The following is a 22,678-nucleotide window of genomic DNA, read 5'->3' as shown; positions in this document are numbered from 1 at the left end:
CATGTTGAGGAAGAACAGGAGCTTGTTTGACCAAGTTTTCAGCCTTGACTGCCTACAACTCAGGGCAGGGAGAGCATCCTTGTACACAGGGCTCCTGGGCAGCAACCCTGCTCCTTCCCATGCTGTCAGTGCCACCAGCCATGGGTTGTTCCTCCTTTCCTGTTCCCATCGCACGCTTAACTCACACACACACGGATGCAATTTTTCACTCTCCTCTCTAGGTGGAGGCGCCCCTGTGGATTTTTCTAATCCCAGCTCCTTCTTCTTGATAATTGTTTGTGAGCCGTGTGGAGCGGCTGCATTGACAGCCTGCGAATTTGGTGTGATGCCCGTAATCAGCTTGTGAGACGGCGCGGGAGGCCACCCACTGCCCTCAGGACTATCTGCCACTTAGGGCAGTAAAGAAACACTTAGAAGCCGGAGGAAGTCAGTGCAAAATAGGGCGAGGGACGGGAGGGGATGGAGCATGGCTGGGTGCCTCCTCAGAGGTGAACAGTTATGGGGACCCAGGAGCAGGAGGAAAATCACAGTAGATTGGAGGAGCTGGTGATAAACTTCTGTTTGCTGCTTGAAGTTTTTCAATGAAGCCGTGCCTGTCTCTAAAGTCTGGATACATATTCTCAAAAGCTCCCATTCCTGCACCTCCTCTTCTCTAATGATTCACAGATACCAAGTCCAGATATGAGAAGATGCCAGAAGAGTGGTATGATCACTCAGACTGGAAACCCAGCCCAGCGATTCCTCCATCGAGCCCACAAATCATTGGAGCTGTAGCAGCCTTGTAGCAGCCAAAGGCACAGCCTTGAGCCTTTAGTATAGTGGAAGCCAAGACATTGTGTGCTTTGAGGAGGAGCACAGTGCCTGTCACCCTGCCTCTGGGCTCAGGAGTACATGGCAACCGCCGAGTCCTCGCTGACTGCCACCTTCCAAACTCCTTGTTCTTCTCTGCAGCATTTTTTCTCTTGTTCACTGATGTGTCTTTGTTTCCAGCAAATTTGTTTTCATCCATGCCTTTTCCTTCTGTCCCAGCCCAGTTCCACATCACCCAGGTGTGGTGTTGCTTCTGTACAGGATCCAGATGTGTGGAAAACACGATGTTGAAACAACAACCTCTTGTCTTGGGCATGGGACCCTGTCATCCTCCTTTATCTATCATCTGCCAGATCAAGTTTGTCTAATTATCAGCGTTAATTCCCTCTTTTCCTACTCATACCTCTCCTGCAGTATTGGTTCTTTCTCAAGACTATGCCATTTTCTTCCATTGAAGCATCCAACTGTGGGGCCACTGTGGTCATCATCCCTTCCGCCATCATCTTGGGTGTGACTCAAGTTATCTCCTTTCCTTACTCTCGCTCCTCTCTAACTTCCTTCTCCACTCAGATTGTTATTGCTTTCCCTTCCCTTATACTCCTCCATTCTGTTCTCCTTGACTTGGTAAAGCTCCAGTTGGTAAACAGCCCAGTTTTCCATCCCTCTGCCTCCATCTTCACCTCTTAGCCCTAATGAATTATTTTTTTCCTTCCTTCTCCTAATGCTCTTTTCTTCAGTTTGTCTGTATGGGACTCATCAGATCCAATTAGTGTTCTAGTTCAGCAATCTGGTGATTTGAGGGCTGAAGGATAAGCTTCTTTGGAGCCAGTCCCTCCATCCAAGTTGACTTTACAGGTCACTTGGAGCAGCTAGCTCCACCTGCAATGGTCAGGGTTGCCCCAGTGCTACTGGAACCTGGGAAAGCAGAATCCCTTAAATCCATGGAGATCTCACCAATGTAGTTAATGAAGCCGACAGAGCTGCTCAGTGATATTTAGTTGGCGTCGTCTACCAACCAATGTCCACCTTGCTTGCTAGACTCCTAATATTCCTTTATTTTATAAAAATTCCCTCTTAAAATCAATTGAAATAACTTCTTGAACTGCTGATATATTTACTGCTCTAAAACTGGTTTAAGAGGTGTAGAAGTGTAGAGTTAGGCCTTTATCAAATGGCTTGGTAGTTGCCAACTTCAGACATTCAAAAGCCATCTTTCAGGCTTCAGACATCTTTAATAGTCGTAAAAGGGGAGGGAGAAGCAGGAATTTTTTCAAAAATTCCCATGCTTATAAAATTCATGTCTTGGTAGACATGAGGTCAGAACTTTTTGAGATGAGAAGGAAAAGAAAAGGAAAAGGAAATCTTGGTTTATTATTGCACGGTTACTCTGTGAGCGTCTGTGACAGCTTCAAGTACAGCAGCACCGCAAAATCTGTCCTTCTGCTGAGATAACATTGTTGATGCTGAAAACAAAACCAGAAGCAAAATGAATAGCAGGAATTCTTGGTGTTTGAAGAAGAGGGAGGGAGGGAGGAAGGGCACGGTGCTGCTGGAGGTGTAGTAGAGCCCTGAGGAAGGTTGCTCTCCCGTTGACAGTGTTCAGCCCTGGTTTTGTGTTGCGGGATGTTAGCAGCAGTCACAGTGTAATGTCTCCCCTGTGCCCAGCTTCCCCCGGCTTGTTGGGATGCTCTGTCAGACAGATGGAGGAAGTGCTCTGGAGAAAGAAACCTCAAAAAAATAGGCAATTTGAAAAACCTGGATTTGTCCCCTAATCTGGGTCACAATGCAGGAATATCCCAAACCACTACTGCACTGAAACCAGTACTGCAAATCCATGCCCAGAGCTCCCAGCTGCAAGGAGGAGCACTGGTCTTGCCAGAGTTGAGACATCACCACTGTAAATATCTTCATCTGAGCTGCATCCCTGGACTCCTTTGATAGTCAGCAGGGATGAACGGACACTGCTGGGGACATTTTGCATGAGCACCTGTCTTGGGAGGAGAATAAAAACCCTTAAAAGGCTCGTTTCTCTGTGCTGGGCTGCAAAGGTAGCCCGTAGGATGAGAGGAAGCAACCTCAAGATGCACCAGGTGAGGCTTAGATTGGATATTAGGAAAAATTTCTTCACTGAAAGGGTTATCAAGCATTGGAACAGGGTGCCCAGGGAAGTGATTGAATCACCATCCCTGGAGCTCTTTACAAGACGTATAAGTGGCACTTAGGGGCATGGTTTAGTGGTGGACTTGGCCATGTTAGGTTTATGGTTGGACTCAACAATCTTAAAGGCCTTCTCCAACCTGAATGATTCTGTTTCTACCACATTTGGTGTGATGAATTCCACCTGACTCTCTGTTACGTGTTTGTACAGCACCAGTGTTGTAGATCCCAGATATGTGACTCAGGCTGTAGGCAGGGTGATGATAATAATACTCCTCCTGTGGTTGTTTTCTTAGTGATGAATTTGCCTCAGTGCTTTGGCCAGCCCCTAGGAATTAAATTTATTAAGCTCTCTTTGTTGATGACCCTTTTGCTTACGGTGGTCTGAGGTTGAGGAGTACCTGCTCGTTGTTGAATGCTCTCCTTGACCTGTTTACCCTCATCCCACTTCATGACCTGCGTGAAAGAGTTCACAGATAGGCTAAAGCAATTGGAAAACTGTAAAAAACAAACCCTCATTAGTTTCCTAAATCTAGTCCTTGTGTTGGGAATTTGGGAGATTGGATTTAAATCTACAGCAACATTTAATTTCATATTCACAGTGGGGTAGTTGCTGTAAGTGGAGGAGCGAGTTCATCTGCAGCAGCAAATTGAATCTGAAAGTAAAATGCTTTTATTACCACCAGCCTCACAGCAGTGTCTCTCCCAGGCTCGGCTGCATCTTTTCTGTTTCAAAAGCTGCTGCTCTTCCATTTCACAGTAAATTCCTTCCATCAAACCTACAAGCATAGCCTGGAAACCCAACAAAATCTGTCATCTACACAGGTGAGCTGTATCCAGGCTATAAATACCAAAATCCATGGGCAGCACCAGCAAAGCCATACTTAAGACTGTCTTAGCTTTACTCTTAAAGGCACCCATTTTAGACTGCTTTACAGTTTCTGGAAGCCTTCAGATTTTGCAAATATGCATCTGAGAACTTGGAAAATGAAAAAAAAAATAAATAAAAATATCATTCAGTCATTTTTAGGGGTGAAGAAGATTAAGACAAAACCTTAATTTTTGCCAAAACTAAGAAGAACCACTGTGGCTCTCTTGGGCTCAGTGCTAGAGTCGCGGTGGCCAACAAAAGGAGGAAGGGTTCCTGTTGGGGTCCTGGTGAAAGCCTTGTGGGGCTCTGGAAACACTCCACAGGTTTTGGAAAAACAGCACTCTGCTTATGCAGGGCTTACCCAGCAGTTGTGCTTCTCAACATCTTCCTCTCAGCCTCCAAAAAGACGAGATGCACTGCAGATGCATGTATAATGTAGCAGCTTGCAAAATATGTTCTCCCGTGCTTTGCTTTTTTGTTCTCTCTTCCTTCTCCTCTCTTCCTTCCTTCTCCTCTCTTCCTTCCTTCTCCTCTCTTCCTTCCTTCTCCTCTCTTCCTTCCTTCTCCTCTCTTCTTTTTTCTCTTTTTCTCTCTCTTTTTCTCTCTCTCTTTCTCTCTCTTTCTCTCTCTTTCTCTCTCTTTCTCTCTCTTTCTCTCTCTTTCTCTCTCTTTCTCTCTCTCTCTTTCTCTCTCTTTCTCTTTTTCAACCCCCAAATCACTATTTGCTGGCAGGTTTTTGGCTTTGGCTGATTTTTTTTTTAATTTTGCTGCATTTTTGGCTGAAAACTTTTTGGCCAGGCATTGCTAAAGACTTCCATTTTCGGCCTAGAATTCCGAGTTTGGGACTGTTGGGTTTTGTTTGCATGTTTGGGTTTTCTTGGATGAAAAAGAGAAAATATTGTAGGGGAGAGTAATTTGAAGACAGAAGTAATTCCCTGCGAATAGGTTTGTTTAATTAATAACCCCAGTTTCTGCTTGAAACAAATTTTGATGGAAATTCTCCGACTGTCACTACTATCCAACCATGCTGAGGCTGACGAGGCAGCAACTCTCCTCCGTGCTGTTTATATTAACATACGCAATGACTTAGATCCCTGCAAAATAGCAGAGCGCTCTGCATTATTCAAGTGTTGGAGGAGGCAACAAAAAACGATCCATGATTATAATAAACTGCGTGCTATCTCTTGTTTCTATTAAGAGCTCCTTTATAACCCAAATGTTTACATTGGATTGGGGTGGTGTAGTTTGTGCAGACCCTGGGAGGAGGAATGGATTGTGGTGGGCCAGCCACCACCACTGAAACTTTTTTGTAGCTGGATGAGGACTCCCAGCTCCAATGACTTTGTGCTTGATGGGGAAAATGTCAGTGAACTGGATAAAACTGCAGCTAGGGGCATTTCCAGAAGGACCAAATGGCTTTGCAGTGGTTTCTAGCCTGTCTTTTGGCTGCAAAGGGTTTAAACCCAATGCTTGGGTTCAACCTTTCTGTTAAACCCAACGGTTGGGCTCAGCACAATGGTTGGGTTCAACTCTTCATTGAATGAAGGGTTGAACCCGACACGGCTAACCTCTGCAGTGTGGGGTGGTTTAGTTCTCAAATGCTTCTGCATGGGGAGAGAACCCATGAAGAGCTCTGCTGCTGTCTACAAGCTGTGGCACCTGCCCTACTCCTTGTAGCTAAATGTTTCTGCTTCTCTGTTTTGTTTTTTATTTTCTATTCAAAGGTGGGCCTTAACGTTCTGGTTCAGAGAGCAAACAAGTTTACCCCAGCCACTCGTCTCTTGATCCAGAGGTTTGTGCCATTCCCTGCAGTCGGTAAGAAAGAACGTCTTTTCTGTATATTCAAAGTGTTGGTTGTAAACCTACTGGTGGTTAAACGCCACTGGGATGGATACCTAACTCCTGCCTTCCTACTTTACACCATCACTGCCATGTCCCCACAGCGGCAGGTCCCTAAGTCGGTGCAGAGAAACGTTTTGGCAGGAAAACGGCGCAAAGTTGCTGGCAGTGGCAGCTCAAGAAGCTTTGTCAAGCTGCACTTTCCACTCTCAAGCAGTTTAAAAAATGGTGGGCATTGACTGGTCCTCAGCCGTCCAAATTCGAAAGCATTCAATTTGCAACATCTGGTTTGAATCATGTCAAATCAAATCTTTGAAAAAGCGGTAGTGTTGGTTGTCTTTTTTTTTTTTTTCAATAAAAATGCAATAAAATGTTCCTACTCTGAATATACAGATTTCTAAGAGCCACTGATTAAAAAAAGACCAAAGCGTGTGAAGAATTAAGGCTGCTGCTGGCTCGTTGGAGCACAAAATAAACCCTTCTGCAGTTTCTCAGCTAACTGCTCCGTGTTTGAGGGAAGGGACACACCGGACTCAGCCTTTGCTGAGTCCCCTGGTTACAACATTCAGCAAACGATGAGTTATATTAGCTGTGAAGAAATCACCAGTGGCATCAGGGTAGTTTTTGACATAAGTTTGTTTATTTATAAAGGCCCTAGGTTGTTGGGGCTTTTAAAATTTTTTTCCACCCTGTCTGCAGAGCAGGGGGTAACAGGGATTGTGGTCTGTAGCTTGTGCTCAGTCTTTTTTCTGAGCACTTTGCTTCTAAATAGGGAATCTGTAGATGTTGTTACTGTTTTCCTGGAACTTTCCAGGAATATATCTTCGGAGGGTTTCAGCTTTCTTTTGATTTTATAACTAGGAGGGTACCAGAGGTGAGCGCAAGACCCGGGAGGCAGCTCCAAGGATGGGTTTGAGTCAGAGATGGCACGTGGGAAGTCTTTGCTGCTGGGTTGATTTGTTTTCATACCGAGGTGTAAGGAGAAAGAGGTTATGCTTGTGTCGGCATTGATTGAGGACCCATAATTAAATTGTTTAGCCTGTAATTAATTTTCTAGTTCTTATTTTATTTGTGTACTGTCATGCTTCGCTATGTGCCAGGACATCAGAAATCCTCCCACTAATTGCTGTTTTGTGGTTTTGGAAGCTGCAAGTTATTGGTTTGCAGACCTGGACAAACTGTTTGATTAAGCTGCATCTTCCCATTGCTTTTGAGCTACCAGCTCCCAGCAAAAGGGCAGAATTTCACCTTGTCTATGTGAAAAGCAAGCCGCTGGTGTAAAGTTCTTGCTCCACTACCACTGAGCAGTTTTCCCCTTGCCCTTCCTTGCCTCCCTCTCCCACCAGTCTCAGCTGACCCGTGCTGGTTGATAGCAGCTGGAAAACTGGAGATATGCTTCAAAGCTTTATGGTCTCATCCCAAGGGATCATGAGAGATGGAGACTTGAGGAAGTGCAGCTACTGCTCAGGTGAAAGACAGCTGGAGTCCCAGCAGGGATGTCAATAAAGATTCTTGTAAAGCCTTGGGAAGGTGAGGTAGGCACTGGGAAAACTGCTCTGTGGGTCTTACTGCTCTCAGAGATGCTCCCCATGTTGTGTCTGTCTTCTCTGGGTCATGTAACAGTTGTCTTTCCCTGATAAACTGACCATATCTGCAGAAATGCTCCCTGGAGATGTATGTGGCTAAAAAAAAAAAACACAGAAAATCCCTGAAACCCCCAAAGATGGCATCCCAAACCTGAACTGAAGGAAGTTAAAACTGGTAGAAAGATACCCAGGGAAGTGAGGAGGAGGAATGATTTCTTCTCCTAGGCTTTTTTTTTTTGTGGGTGGGGTTAAAATTGTTAAATGTGTTTAAGTGGTCACAAGGGCATATTTAGTGTGTGGAGAGCACCCTGGTTTAGAAAGGATATTTATACACATATAGAAGTAGGGTAGTGGGTTGCTTTTGTATCTGAACCCAGTTTCCACTATGTCACTACGTGTTTTCACAGAAGTATTTTCCAGTCTATATTATCAGAATTTATTTCCAAATTCTGAAAATCAAATTGTCTATTTGTATATTTATTTATTTCTCATTCCTCCCTGTATTTAAGACTTCCATAAAATCCAAGTTTATCCATAATTAGCAGCTTTTTCTGCTTTCTCGGTGTTTTCCTAAAACAGAACAGGAGCAACTAAGACGGTTGCTTGTCTCAGACAAAAGGGCTGGAATCAGGTTTTGAATTTGGATCCTGGTCAATGAAGCCCTAATAGGATCCAGAGACTTAGAGAAGCATCTAGATGTGGTGGGAGCTTCAGGTTTGTACACCCTGTCATGAATCTCGCAAGAGCCCTGTGCTGGTGCATCCTGGCTTGGCCAGAGCATCTCTGCTGGCGTGTTTTCATATGTTCAGTCTTGACTGAAAGCTAGAAGGATGGGGCATGTGAGTGTTAAAAAAGGGGGAAAAAAAAAAAAAAGAGGATCTAAACTTGCTTTAAATGAAATGCCTGTTTTCGGTTTTATCTTGGATTAGGGAGCTGAAGGGTTGGTAACACAGATATTTTGATAGATGGGAAGAGTGGTCCGGTAGTTTGAATATTAAAGAGAGAGACAGAGTGTGCGTGTGTGTATGTTCCTCTTATTCTCGAGAGTAAGGAGCATTTGTCACCACAAATCATCCTTGATTGCAGAGAGCTGCATTCGTATAGGGCTCACCCACCCACCACCCTCAAAAAATTAGACATTTGTTATATGACATGAATTGAGATTAATTAGCGAATATTAACCCATCAAGCAGTACAGAAACACATTTTTGGAAGCAGTGGTACTTGCAACAACAGTGGGTTTGTGTTAGTTCTGGTTGGAAAGTTTGCAACAAAATGGGGGGTTGGAGTGGTGCTGGAAAATGCCAGTATAAACCAGTATAAAGACCAAAACTTTTATAGGTATTAGCAGCTTTTCTTTGGAAAGATTTAAGAGGTGCCTGGGCCCTGGAGGGGAGCTGCATCTGGGAAGGGTGTTCCTGAACCCCAAGTCTAACATGTTACTTGAGGAGCAAAATTTGGGGTCACCTCAAGAAGCCTACAAAAGCCACAGGCTGGGCAAGGGGAGAGTTGTCAGAAAGGATACCAGAGCTGCCTCTACCTCCGCTGTGAATGCAGGGCTGATATTTGGGAACTTTGAATGTTGGGAACCAGAGTCCTCCAAAGCGCTTCTGGTTTGTGTCACAGTTCAGAAAAAATATTGTTAAAGCAAAAAACCCAGGTCTCTACTAGAAAATAAGTCCACAGATCCATTTTTCCACTAAAACGTGAAATAAGGGCAAATAGTCAGCAGGACCCCTACTAATGGAATACGTGACCATGGAAACAGCCCAATCTTGTCTTATTTGATTAAAAAAAAAATAATTCTGTCCTTTTTAAGAGCTCAGATCTAAGCTGTCCTTCATAGCTCGGTGAAATTCCTTGCAGTGCATTTCCATCACACCTGCTAAAATCCATTATTTAAGAAGAGCTTGTCTGCTGGCTTAGTAAGGGGAGTTCAAACCAGCTCTGGGATATACTGTCAGAAGAGGCAGCTGTAAATCATCAGCAGTGCCTGATTGGCCAAGACCAACTGGTAGTCCAGTGCAAGGGCATGTTTGACTTAGTAGATCAAAACGTCAGGTGAAGAATCACTATGGGAGTAGGGAGCATGTCCAAACAGCAACATCTGGAAATACTGGTATTTTTTTGCATCAATGTGTTTCTGATTGTGGCAGCAGATCCTTTTGCAAGTAAAAGAAAATTATCTTGATTATTATTCTCCTCTTAAGACTCACGTCTTTGTCTTGGTATAAAAGTGGCTCCTTGACTTGCGGAAACTTCTTGGCAGATTGATGCAAGCTGAAGGGCTGTCACGGCGAACAGAAGCCTGCCATTTGGTATTGACCAGGGCTGCATTGCTAATCATCATGCTTTTCTCATCCTCAGCTAGTGCCAATATCTGCAATGTTGTCCTGATGAGGCACACAGAGCTGGAAGAAGGAATTGATGTTTTGGACAATAACGGAAACATTGTTGGGTCTTCCAGAATTGCTGCAAAACACGTATGTACCTGTGATGTTCCTGATGAATACTCGGGGTGAGCTTGTTCACAACTGGCCTTCGGGCTCAACAAATCCCACAGCTGTAGGAATAGATGACTTGAAAGAGCTAGAAATAGATGAGCTTTAGCCATCGTGCGGGAAGAATGAAGAGGCAAAACTTAATGCCTGCTTTGTACCCACACATGCAGTTGTGTAGCCACAAAACTGAGTGTGCTGGTGGGCACAGGCTTGTGTCATGCAAGCAAATTCAGTGACTGACCTTGATGGTTTGAAAGGACATAGACTGACATCAGGAAGATCCTGTACTACTCTGATACATTCACAGCCTTAGGATTTCTTTGTGGAAACTTGTAAGCAGTTCATTTTTAATAAGAAGCAAAGATAACTTACACCTTTTTCTAAATGAGGAAGACTTCATTTTCGAGCTTAGTAGCTTTTTAACCCTTGCCATGTCAAAACTGCGTTAACAATTGCCAACCAAAGCTTTGCAGGGGTAGCCAGATGTTTTTATCCTTGTCCTAACACCTGGTTTGTTTTCCCCGTAACCTTCTACTCTCTGCCATCTGCCTGCAGTTATTCCCTTTTCTTCCCTTTTTACATAGTTTTGTCTTCTGAGCATCATCTGATTGAGGCATGTTGTTTCCAAGTGGGCTTTAATCTGAAATGTAAAGCATGTACCAAAGCACACGCCCAGGCAGAGGAGTTAATAATATAATGCTTGGCATTTCTCTCGCTCCTTCTGTCCAAGGCTCTTAAGGCACTTCATAGACAGCAATTAATGTACAGATTTACAGTCCTCGGCAAGAAATGGGAGATCTCTAATATCTCTCCATATTGTTGTTTAACAGGGAGCTTAAAACAATCTGTTGAAGGGCTTGGAGATACTTATTTGAGCCAGTTTTCCTCACTTACATTAACTGGCTTCAGGACCCAGCTTCCCTTCTCCATCCTAACGCTTGAGGGGAAGACAGACAACATAGAAAATAAATATTAAAAGTGAAAATACTGTAAGTGTGATTTAGGTGGACTTTAAACATCAAATTTGGGACTTCTGAGAACTTCTGCTCAGCTGCCATCTAATCCCAATGCTTCTTTCTGAATAGCTTAGTAGTGGGTTTTGTCATGTAAAATTTGGCAGATCCTTACTGTAACACATCTGCGCCTTTCTGAGACCTTCTGCCGGTGTGGAAGGATTGAGTGCTCCCAAGCCTGGCCGTATGCATAAGTTTCAGCATTCCCATCCAAAATCTATAGTATCCTCTTCCTACGTCTGTCAAAGCCCCATGCGTGGTCACAGTGCTTGGGGCATCCCGGGTGGGTGCTGGCAAAGGTGGTTGGAAGAGGTACATGAAGACACAGTGGTGGTTGTACACCTTGCTACAGCACCCATGATCTTCTCTAGATCTCTCGTCTCAGGGAATTTATATGTATCATGCTGCCAAGCTGTTCTGTTTGCTGCTTCCTGGTGAATCTTGCCAGGGAGAAAGCACCAGTGGAGGGACAACCGTTGCTCTGCAGTTGGGTGTCTTCCTGGGAGAGGGGAGCGCTGTGTGTTACGATGCTCTGCAACAAATCACCAGTGATTAAAAAACAGAACCAAGTCTTGGAGCAGGCAATATGGTGCTGCGTTCCCCCAGCTCGTAATTGAAATTGAAACTCATTTGAAGGAGGAGAGGTTGAAGCTGCTGCTCAGCCCATACTGAGATATTTCACCTTACAGCATCTTCCAGGCAGCTGTTTTGCCTCTTTTTCCTTCCTCCATGCAGCACTAACATGTTTGCAGAGGAATATGACAGGATGTTTGAGCACTTTTGGTCACACAAAGTGAAATCAGGGAAGCTATTAGGTGTCTCTGTTTGTTCCGCTGGATTTGTGACCAAGCATGGGCTCCAGCCCATCGTTTGTAGCAACGGAGCAAAAATAGGTTGTATACAAATAGCTGATAGCAAAGTTGAAAGTGTGTATTGATACATTCATTCACATATGCAACAGGATAAAGGCCAACCAAACCATTTCTGTGCCCACACGTTGATTGCTCAGCACAGGTACATCCTGAGGTTTGTTTTAAATGTCTTGGGTTTGTTTGGTTTTTTCTTTTCAGGCACTACTAGAAACGGCCCTGACTAGAGTGGTCCTGCCAATGCCTATACTGGTTCTACCTCCAATTATTATGTCCATACTGGAAAAGTAAGTGTTGGGCAATATGAAGGGCGGGTGGGTGGATGGGTTTCAAGAGGAGGGTAGAAAAGATGCTCGGTAGGTGTTACTCATTGCTATTTCTTAGCATTAGTCCATCAAAGTATTTATTTTTTTTTTTTTGCTTATTAAAATGTTCATGTTCCAGCATTTTTGACCCATTGTTGTAGGCTGTTAAAGTGTTATATTGATGTGGTTATTTTAAGTCATTTTAAGTCATCTTTCTGAGACCCCAGCGGTTTGACTAACCCTATTCTAGAAGGTCAGTGTGACCCCAGACTCTCTGAATTCAATGGAAAAGTGTCCATAAGTTTTCAGTCCTCCATTTAGCAAATATTAGAGCTGCCGCATGGGGTCAAACTAAAGGTCTCAGCTTGTGTTCAGCCAGTGATAGGGAGCATAGGGACTTGCTGACCACACGCTGCATCCAGACCACCTTGGCCGCTGTTGGACTTGCTCATGCACTGTTTGAACTCACTTGTACTTTCTTTCAATAATGTCTTGCGCCTTAGACTTCCTGAGAAGAATAGATGCTTCACATACTCAGCAGAAATTTGCTTTCCATCACTGTTTAAGCTGGAATCGCTCCAGGCAGATGTTTCTGTAGAGCATCAGTGCTAGGAAGGTGGGCAGGAAAGGGCAGGGTTACTATTTCATGTCTAATTATCTCCTATCAAAGTTCTTAAGAGCAAAAATAACCCCAGACTGCCCTGTCCATTGGCCATTCTCCCACCTTGCTTCCCAGCACCTCTACTTTTTCTTCTGCCCAGAGATGCTGTGAGCCTGTTTGGAGCTGTTGGGTGCCTATAGCTCCTTAGGACACCCATCAGCAGCTCATTTGGCGTGAATGATCCCTGGGTTGAGGATCACCTTGCCAACCTCTGGAGACTGATTAGTGCATTGAAAGATAGGGGTGCTAAAGGGCTTGCTACCTTTGTCCAGACAGCCAAGCTGGAAGCACTCTTTAAACAAATCTGTTGATAATGGCTGCTCTAAAGCACTCCACTGACAAAGTAAATAGCAATTAGTACGATTAGGGATTGACCCATAGCTTTGGTTAGCCTTGTTTACCCTTGTAGAAACACCCCTGGGCAGTTTTCTCTCCGTAATGGAAGGGTGGAAGGGTCGGGGATGCTTCTGTAAATTTGGAGACTGATTTTTAACATCTAAATTTAAAAACATAGATATAGACTGGTACCACTCCAGCACCTAGAGGCTCTCACCAAGATTGGTTCTTCCCATGACCTGGGTGTGAGGAGAAACAGGGCAACAGACACTGTTTGTGGAACTGTAAAATAAGTTTTCTTTCAGCACTTTTTGCCCAAAATATACTGGTTTTGTCTCTTTTTCAAAGGGACTGTGGTGATTCCCTCCAGCAGGGCACAGTCTTGGTAACACTTTCTGTAAGCCACTGTTTGGAGATGGCTGCTGGAGACGCACAAGGACAAGTCCCCCTTATTTTGTGCAAAGCATTTGATTTTCACTTCATGTTCCTCCTTGACAAAAGCTCTGCAGCCTTTTTCCTGCTCCAAGACCTGTGTCACCCACGATCTACCCATAGGATCGGCTGGGGAGGTGCTTACTCTGGAGTACCTTACTCTGGAGTACCTTACTCAGGGCTTGCTCAAAGTTATGTGTAAGAACAGGGATTGTCACTTATCTTTGTACCCCAGCATCTTGGCAGCTTCCCTGCTTCAAATTCAAACGTGTGATTCTAGCCTTTATAATCCCATCAAAGCTGCTTTGCTGTTGTCAGTGGAAAGGACTTCTGTTTTCATCTGTCCACATGCCAGAGACTTCAGAAATGCCACTGATTTATGATGTTCTTACTACAGAGCTCTTTCTTTTCCCCTTTCTGTTGCACCGAGGCTTTGCACCGAACCGGCTGTTACTGCGTTGTGTTACTGCTGGCTTAACATGGGCAGTGATTTCGGTAACCATACATTGGTGATTAGCTCATCCAAGAAAGATCACCTCAGAGGACAAACTTTTATCGCTGTGGTTCAGAGGATCTTTGCTATTCTGGTTATCAATATGAACAGACAAAAATTATTATGTGCCAAAATTCAAAGTTTGTAGAAAACTGATCTCTAAATTATTGTCTCCAACAGGAAATCCTGAGGACCATCATGGGTCTTGCTAAGCATCCCCAAGCTTAAATAAAACTAATAGTAAAATTTGCTTTGTACTTGGGGGCATCATAACTACTTGTATTTATATGAGTTTTACTAAATGCACCTGTGCACTGTGCAAGACATCAAAACTAATTTTTTATGTCAAGCAAACGTGGCCATACAGGAGATTATCTTCAAAATGTCATCATTTTGACTAATAGAAAGACTTAATTCAGGTTTGCGAGAGAATGCTTTCCTCTCCACCACCCCTAAATGAAACTGGGTACATATAAAAATTTCTGGGCACTGATTATGCCTGCCTAAATTCTACTTAGAGCTTTGTGCCTACTGTTTCATTTTCCATCAAATATCTTTGGATTCCTGGAAGCCTGTGAGTGAGAAAGAGCTGGGACAGGGAGTGGGGTGCAGTTTGGCCCCGCAGCTAGAGGTGGTGGTGTCGCTGTAGGATGTGGAAGTATCCACCTGACACGGAGAGCATCCCTTTCCATAGCCAAGGGATTTGCAGTCCAGGTGTTGACTCACAGATCTTTTAAAGTGGTTACTGAAGGACACAGTCAGAGGTGAAACCTCCTTTGGGAAAAAAAACTTGGAGCATTTGGCGAAAAGTTTAACTTCTTAAATTTAGTAGAATTTTAGTTAAACTAGGGCGTTTTTGATGGGAGTCATATCAAGGCATGCATTATCAATTTATTTATAGAAATCCTTAGTGTCTATAAATGAGAAAGACGAGAGTGACGGCTTATTATTTGGAGGCTGGAGATCTGGAATCAGAAGTCGCAATCTGGATCCTCTACTAAGTCATTTGCATTTGGGGCTGTGGCGAAGGAGGAGAGCAGTTCTGCCTTGTGTTTAAGTCTGGGTGGAAGTGGGTGACAGTGCTGCAGTTGAGTGGGAGTTGTACCACCCCAGGAGCAAGCTACGTGCTCCCAGCAGTGGTTTTCACATTCACGGAAGACTCACTCCGTCGTTTTCATCTCAGTATTTGAAAAGTTTATTTTAAGTGGCCAGTTCCTGGTCGTCGTCTTTCCACTTGGATCCAGGTCTTTCCTCTCTCTCAGCCATCTCTCCATCTGCATGTTTTAACTCCCCCAGCTGCCTCTCTCGTCTCTTGTGCCATTTTTTTCAGCTCTCTTGGCTTCTCTCGTCTCTTTGCCTGCTGTGTATTTTAACTCCCAGGGCCGCCTTCTCTGCTCTCCAAGTAATTCAATGTTACCTCCCACTGCTGAGCTCCGCAGCGCGCCATTCTTTCCCCATGTTTCATGCATTTCCTGCTGCTTGGTCGCTCTGTTGAAGCAGCTAACATATAGAATCAATGTTTATTTTGAGACTACATATGCCATGCGGGGAACACGGTGTCAGTTATTTTGTGCAGATGTATTCTCATTTAAGTTTTATAAATAATATCTGTGTTGGCAACTTTAATACGGAAAAATATTGGTTTCACATCATCCATGAGACGAAGACGACTCATCTATGGGATGTAGCTCACTTTGGAGCAGACAACGGAAACTTCATTAATATCGCCACGTCACAGATGTGTGACGGAGTTGTGGGACAGCTACATCCACTGCATTAAGTTGGACTTACAGTACCTCAAACATTTCCCTTTATTCGGATACTTCTGCGAATCCTTTTGTCTGGTAGTTATGATGAAATCTGAGAAATGGCACAGGTTTCTCCCAGAAAGCACCAGTTACACAGCCATCATCCGAGACTCATCCAGCAGTCTTTGTCTAACTCACAAGTCCTTGCAGAGTTGAAGCCACAGCTGGTCTATGTGTAGACCATCCAGGTCTGTGTGTAAGTGCAAACTTAGGTTCCCCTGTAAGCTGAGCTCTGTAGTGGGAGACCCCAAATCCAGTGGTATTTGGTTCATGTGGTCTGGATAAGTGGTGAACAAGCAGACCACAGCTCAGTGAACAAGCGACGTCTGCTGTGGACACTTTGAGCTAGTACCTGGCAGTGGGGATTGAAGAACGTAAGCTCCTCTTATCTCCTTATCCTAAAGCCTCTTCTCTGCTTCACAGTACAAGCAATGGCAGAGGGTCTGAAGTGTGGAAGAAGGTCTGAGGATGGGCTCCAAGAGCTCATGAATGTCAGGCTAGACAAGAGGAGGGCCTAGAGCTGACTGTGCGGTGTTTATGGAGGAGAGAGAAAGCTGGAACTCTTGCCAGTGGGCAAGAGCTGAGAGAGAAGCGGGGACCAGAATAGTTGTGTCTATGAAAGAGGAGTGTTTCTACTCTTTCTTCTTCTCCACACCATCCTGATCGTGTGGCAGAGCTGCTACAGCATGTCAGCATCCTCACATAACAGTTGCCAGGGCTGTTTTCCTGTAAACCTCATAAAATGTGGATGCTCTCTGGCTAGATCAACATTACAGAGCTGCTCCGGCTTAGCTCAGTCTAACCATGAAAAATGGACTCTCTTGATGGATAGCCAGTGCTAAGCCCATGGTGTTGTGGTGCTGGAAGGGCGTTTTCTTCAGCTTAAACCATGTTTTTCACTGCAGAAATGTGTGTGAGGTAGGAGGCCCTCCTGGACCTCGTGTTCATGGCCTTTGGCTGGAGATTTTCTCCTTCTGACAGTGCATGCAAAAGATTTCCTACAGGTGCTCTTTCTCCTCTTAAGTGCAAAGTCTCTCCGTCCAGCTAAACCCTCGCTGAAGTTTGTTTAAACTAAACAGCTGCCAGCAGTGACACCTTAAACTGCTGTGGCTGTTTCCAGAGTAAACATTGAAACTGCTCCTTTAATTATGTCAATCAAGCACAAAAATCCCCCAACCTCATTCTGTTTGCATCTGCTATGTCCTCTGGAGGGGGCACTGGGGCTATAGCCAAGAGCAGGAGATGCTCCTTGGTGAGGACAGCGGTGGCCTGGCTGGATGGAACAGTAGACAGAGCTGCTGGTTGCTAGAGGAGTTCAGCGTTCCCCAAATGACCCAAAATAAGTGAGAAAAGCTCTGAAACACCCTCTGCAGATAGCAGAGAGACCTGACGGGCTCTGTGAAGCAGAGACATGGTACGGTGCTGGCTCTCGGAGGTTCTTAACAGAGCCGGTGTCTGGGGTAGGAAAGCCACCCCAAAGTTTGTTTGCACATTGGAGGGGTGTTTTGAACTTTGGGCTCTGAGGAGCCTGGGATGCCTCGGGATACCCAGAGCTTCAGCCTCCAGCGCTTTTCTTACCCTGCCAGCATCCTCAGCGTCTTGCAATGTATGTATTAGCTTTGAACCTGTTTATACCAAACACTACAGAAACCCCACAGAATCTGTCAGCTGGGAGACTTTGGTTAACTCCTGTCATATTTAGTTTAGCATCTGACACCTCCTTCTAGACAAATACAGCTCTGGTTCACTGAACCTGATAACTCCTTTTTAGTACAGCAACTGACTTCCATATGGAATAAATTACAGTACCTCTTGAAAAACGCCAGAGGCAGCTGCCAAATTATGCAAAATTTAAACCACTAATGAACAATGTGATGAAAGTTGAATGAAGGTGTATTTACAAGATCTACAACACACTGTCTCTGCAGAGCAGATGTACTGTCTGTACAAGTATGCGTGTGTCTGTGTATATACCTACGTACATGCACACTCATGCATATTGAAATGTTATCCGTAAGGTCTAGCTGTTCTAGGTATATCTGCTAGCAGTAAGTGCTACCTAGGATCAGTAAGCCAGAAGCTCCCCAGCGCGGTACTGCCTTTCTAATATCTGCTAGGGAAATTTTATGAAGGCAAATTGCAGAAAGAATAGGCATTAGGGGGCTTTGAAGGGGAGTAAAGAAACAAATCTTGTTTAAAAAAAAAAAAAAGAAGAAGAAAAAAGACAGAGGAGGGAAGTAAAAGTAAGCAAAAATGCATATTCTTTGCCATCCAAAGGTCGATGTATAAATATGGATTGCTTATAGTAGTGAGGCAGACCATTGGTGCCAAAAATTTGACTTCTAAAATTGGGAACAATAAAACATACACATTATCATCTTCCTGCAGATTCCCAATGTGAGACCTTCTCTTGGTGCAAACTTTTCAATCCCATGTTGTCTAATCTGAGCACCAAGGTTTAGTTCAGAGCCTGGCCAGTCCTGTCCTGTGTACATGGTGACAGTCTGTAAAACTGCTGGTTTTGTATGAAAATAGCTTTAAGTACTCAATTCAACTGCAGAATTACTGGTAGGGTAAGATAATATTTGCTGTTGTGAATGTAGCAGTCTGCTTCGGAAGATGCCAATGGCAAAGCTGGGCTATCAGGGGGATCTAAAGGTCCAAGCCTCCACTTCCCTGACTGAACCCCTTGGCAGAGCACACAGGACAGTGTTGTAAACTAATTCACTCTTCAACAAATGGATATTAATATTATTTATTTTTAATCTGCTATAATACTCTGCAATTAAACCCTTTGGAAATGTCTAATCATTCACTTCCGATGGGAGGCTAATGGGTGAAAAAAGGGTTTTTGATTGCATTTGACAGCTAACAAAATGCAGCATGCAATATTTAACTTAATATTCTTCTGAGATCTGTGTCAAGAGCAAAGATCCTAGGGACAGAGAAAAAGTGGACCTCTTGACTAATTATGAGTCATTTATTCTGAACTACACAAATTTTAGAATCTGGATCCCAATTAAGACATTACACTACATGTGTTAATTAGTCTGCTCTCCTTTTAAATCAAGCCATAACTCTTCTTAATTAGGAGGTTAGCCATTGTAATTTGAACTGGCCTGAGTTTGAAGCACTCCTGGAAATCACACCTGGGGACTGTACCCGGGATCATTTTAAATTGGTTGAGTTTTTACTTGGGTGATTATAAGGTCCCCAACAGGGCAATAATTAAAGAGGGTGCAGCTTCCAAATTAAGATGTCAGGGGTGGTATAAGCAGTGATGTCTTGGTTCTAAACTGTACTCCAGGGAGGCTTGAAGGATGCTGGTCATATGATTTTCTCAGCAAGGGCCCTCATGGATCACGACAGCTTAAGCAGGAGAATAAATCAGTTCCAGGAGTTGCCCCTCTGCATCCCAGGGACTAGTTATCACAGCTTATTGATAGCAATTCTTGAACATTGCATTTGTTAAAGAGCATGGGGCTCTTTATCCTGCTTTCCTGACTTGGACAAAATCCTTGTGGACTTCTGCAGGAGTTAGATCATGCTCTATGCAAAATAAAGTAGCTAAATATTGGAGAACAGAAGCTTGGCTTTCACAGCACAAATTGATAGGATCAACTCCGTCTCGATAGCTTATTAGTGAAGAGCTGAGATATTGGAGGAGTTAAGGCTCTGGATCTTGTTTTGCTTCCCCACTTCCCCCAAACCTTCTCAAGATGAAGACAGCTTTCAGCAAGCATTGCTAGCAAAGGGCGAAGAGTCTGAATGTTCAGACACACAGACAACGTACAGCAGGGTAACAAGTTCCCACACATCAGCTGCTCTGTTATAATTCATCAGGTGCGTGTTTGTAGCCTGCAGTAAACGTGGAGTAGACGGGGGCTGAGGTAGTCTGTTATCTTGCATTGGCTACAGGCACAGGCTGCACAGGGAGATGTGCCTGCAAAATCACTTGTGCCTGCAAAATCACTTGTGCGTGTGCCAAAGCAGGCTAGCAGCGTGCCCTGATGTGGGAAGGGTTGCTTGTCTTGTTTTTGGTGGGCACCTTGTGAATGGTGCACATTGGATTAGAAATGCTTTTTAAAACCCTGGTAATAGTAACAGTAACAGACAGTGATGTTTAGCAGTTAATGTAATCTGATTGTACCTTCCTTGACCAAAAGAGAGCTCCTGTGTTATCACCCTAGTGGAAAGACGTTAACTAGCAGATCGTTGCCCATGTTTGATGGTAGGACACCATGAAGCATTGGCATCCTCAAGATCAGGATGTACAGAGGAAAGATGCACATTGGGACTTAAGATCATAGCTGATGACCCAACAGCGAATCTGCTGACTTTCAATGTTACTAATAGAAACCAGATATTCAAACAAAACTCACTATCAAGTCGCTGGTTTATATTGTTGGTTGTTTCGGATTGGTAGAAAAAAGGTGAATAACCTGTGTCCTTTTGGTGCAAATAGCTCCAGAACAAACCCCTGAAAATTACATTTTCCCCCTAAACATTTGTAAACTATCTGAGGTGCTGTATCCTGGAATATACTTAACATGCCACCTTCTACCAGCTAAATGTTGTCCCTGTCATTTGGTGTTAATTGCATCAGAGGGGTCACTTAATGGGTCATTGTCAGAACCTGACCTTGCAGGTATCTTAAAGTGTTTGCTGTTAACAAGTCTTGAACTCATAAATATCCCCTGGGGACAGCAAGTGTTAAAACATCTTTATCACCCACTCTGCACATGTTTGATTTTTAACAAATTAAGGTATTGTCAAGTTCACTACTTTATTACCCCATTAACAAAGTCGTGTGTATTTTTCAGTACCACTTCATGACAGGGCCAACAAAGTTCACAATATCTCTTAAGAACCTAATTTCCTTCTGCTCACTCAACATAGTCTCCAAAGTCTTAATGCAGGTGACAGCTGCATGTGGCCAGATCAGTTCGTGTGCCATTTACTCCAATGTGAGATGTTTTGAAATGGAAGAAGCGTGCATGAAACGATCCTTTTTTAATTTAGGAGGAATGAGCAATTAGGTTGGCATGGGCTGTGTAACCCCAGCAGATGCAAAAGCACAGTGTGCAGGACTCGGGATCTTTTGTGGGTGAAATTGTTGATGACCTACTAAGAAGGAACATAGACCAGTTAGGGAGAGGGAGACCAGCAGGCCTGGGTGTCTGTTTTGGTGACAGCATGCACTCACCTAGTCTATGAAATGGTCTAACAAAGCCTTTTCTTTCCAGAACATCACTCCTGAGGTCGCGTCCCCGGATGATTCTCCCGGTCCAAAGCCTTGTGTGCCTCGCTGCCTTTGGCCTGGCCCTCCCCTTGGCCATCAGTCTCTTCCCGCAGATGTCCGAGGTCAGTACATGTCTGGTCACTGTGGTGGGTTATCTCAGAGGGGTTTACCAATACCATTGCTTGTTTTGCCTTCCTGGATAACGGTCTCATTCCTATGGGGCCTCCTCCATTTTTAGATGAAGTCAGTTGCTGTCTTCATCACTTGAACAAGTGCAGATTCACTGGGCAGTTAATGGTTATGTTAGTCCCTCCTGGGGACTAACATGCTGGCATAGCACAGATTAGTATCACATGGCTTTTCCATACTTCTAACCAGTGTTTGGATCATGTGGTGGGATGTACCTTCCAAGAGAACAGAGGAAGAACTGAACAGAGCAACGTTGGTTCCACCCAGCAAAGGCACCTTTTAAAGACAAGGGATGGTCTTGTGTGATCCTTCGCCCTTCCATCATGTCCGTTGTTCTCCCACAGGGGTTGTCTGCTCCAGACCTCTTGCATGTGGAGGAATTTTAGACTAGATATAGTATAGTAATCTAATAATGTATAGTAATCAAAACAGCAGCAATCAGGGAGACAAACAGGTTGGAATAAGGTGGGGTTTTTTTAATGTATGAGGATAATGTTCTACTTGCTCGATCGCCAGTCAGAGGAGTGTCTTGGCTAGCATGGAGGGTATCTGGTCCCTCTTTAGAGATACCCAGGTCAGGTCTGGTCAGATCACAAGTCAAGGTATGTTGGTGTTTCTGACTGATGACTTCTGCTCTGAGACTCCAGCTGGGTTCATCCTGTCTTGTCTGGGGATGTGACCTTAGTCAGAGCTGAGCTGCACTGGGGAGAACATGGTTCAGCTCACCAGCTCCCATGACAGTGGTGTTTCCTTGGTGTTAACATAATGAAAACAAGTCTTTGTCCATTAAGCAAAGAGCCTGTGATACACATTTGATGTGGATGTACTTTTCCAGGGCTTCTTTGAGGGTTTCTGCCTTTTCGTCATCTAGCCTGACTCTGGGAAGATACAGCCTGGGGGTGAACAGAGGAAAGCTAGCCAAGGAAACAGGCAGAATGACTAATGAAATCACTCATACCCAAGTTAGTTGAACAAATTGCTAAGGTGGTGTTTTGGTGGGGTTTTTTTTTGTAAGGCAATAATTTTGACCATTCAGTGTTTGTAGCTTATAGATTTGCAGATTGTAAATTTGTACATTTACAGAGAGCGTCACTATTACAATGTGGTAAAACCTCTATCAAGCAGAGCAAAGGGCTATGCTGAAGTTCTTTTTGTGCCAACTAGAACAGTTGATCAGCAATTGGTATCACAGTCTCTGCTGGTTAATTCCTTTTTTTTTTGGTCTGGATGGGTTTAGCCACGACTTCTAGCCAAGGAGTCTTGTTGTACGCTTGTCTGCTAGACTGAAAAACCTGTTACAAAATTTTCTGTTGTCCTTCTAGCTGTTTACAGGCTGAGATAAAACTGTCCCTTAATCTTCTCTTTAAGAAACTGAATATATCTCAGTCTTTGAGTCTCTTGCTAAAAGGCGTGTTTTCTGAAGCTTTAATGATTCATATGGCTCTTCCTTAAACTTTTTCTAATTAGTCAACATCCTTTTTGGAGCACTTCCATAAAAACCAGACACAGTATTCCAGTAAGAAGTTGCACAAGTACCAGTTGCAAGAAGCAATGTGATTTGCCGGC

The 22,678-nt window shown here is 44.0% G+C and overlaps 1 protein-coding gene across 1 annotated transcript in view; it reads left to right on the top strand.

The window, feature by feature from the left end:
- Positions 1–22,678, top strand: part of SFXN5 (sideroflexin 5) — a 91,920-nt gene that overhangs the window by 50,421 nt on the left and 18,821 nt on the right. The window contains exons 10-13 of the mRNA XM_009879852.1: positions 5,563–5,653; positions 9,631–9,746; positions 11,848–11,933; positions 20,928–21,045. Of these exons, the coding sequence (XP_009878154.1) occupies positions 5,563–5,653; positions 9,631–9,746; positions 11,848–11,933; positions 20,928–21,045 (411 nt within the window). The remainder of the gene's footprint in view (positions 1–5,562; positions 5,654–9,630; positions 9,747–11,847; positions 11,934–20,927; positions 21,046–22,678) is intronic.

Source organism: Charadrius vociferus, unplaced genomic scaffold (assembly GCF_000708025.1).
Source record: "Charadrius vociferus isolate BGI_N301 unplaced genomic scaffold, ASM70802v2 scaffold502, whole genome shotgun sequence".
NCBI classification, from domain to species: Eukaryota; Metazoa; Chordata; class Aves; order Charadriiformes; family Charadriidae; genus Charadrius; species Charadrius vociferus.
Note: the sequence above shows the minus strand (reverse complement) of the source record. Positions and strands in the feature narration are given on the sequence as shown.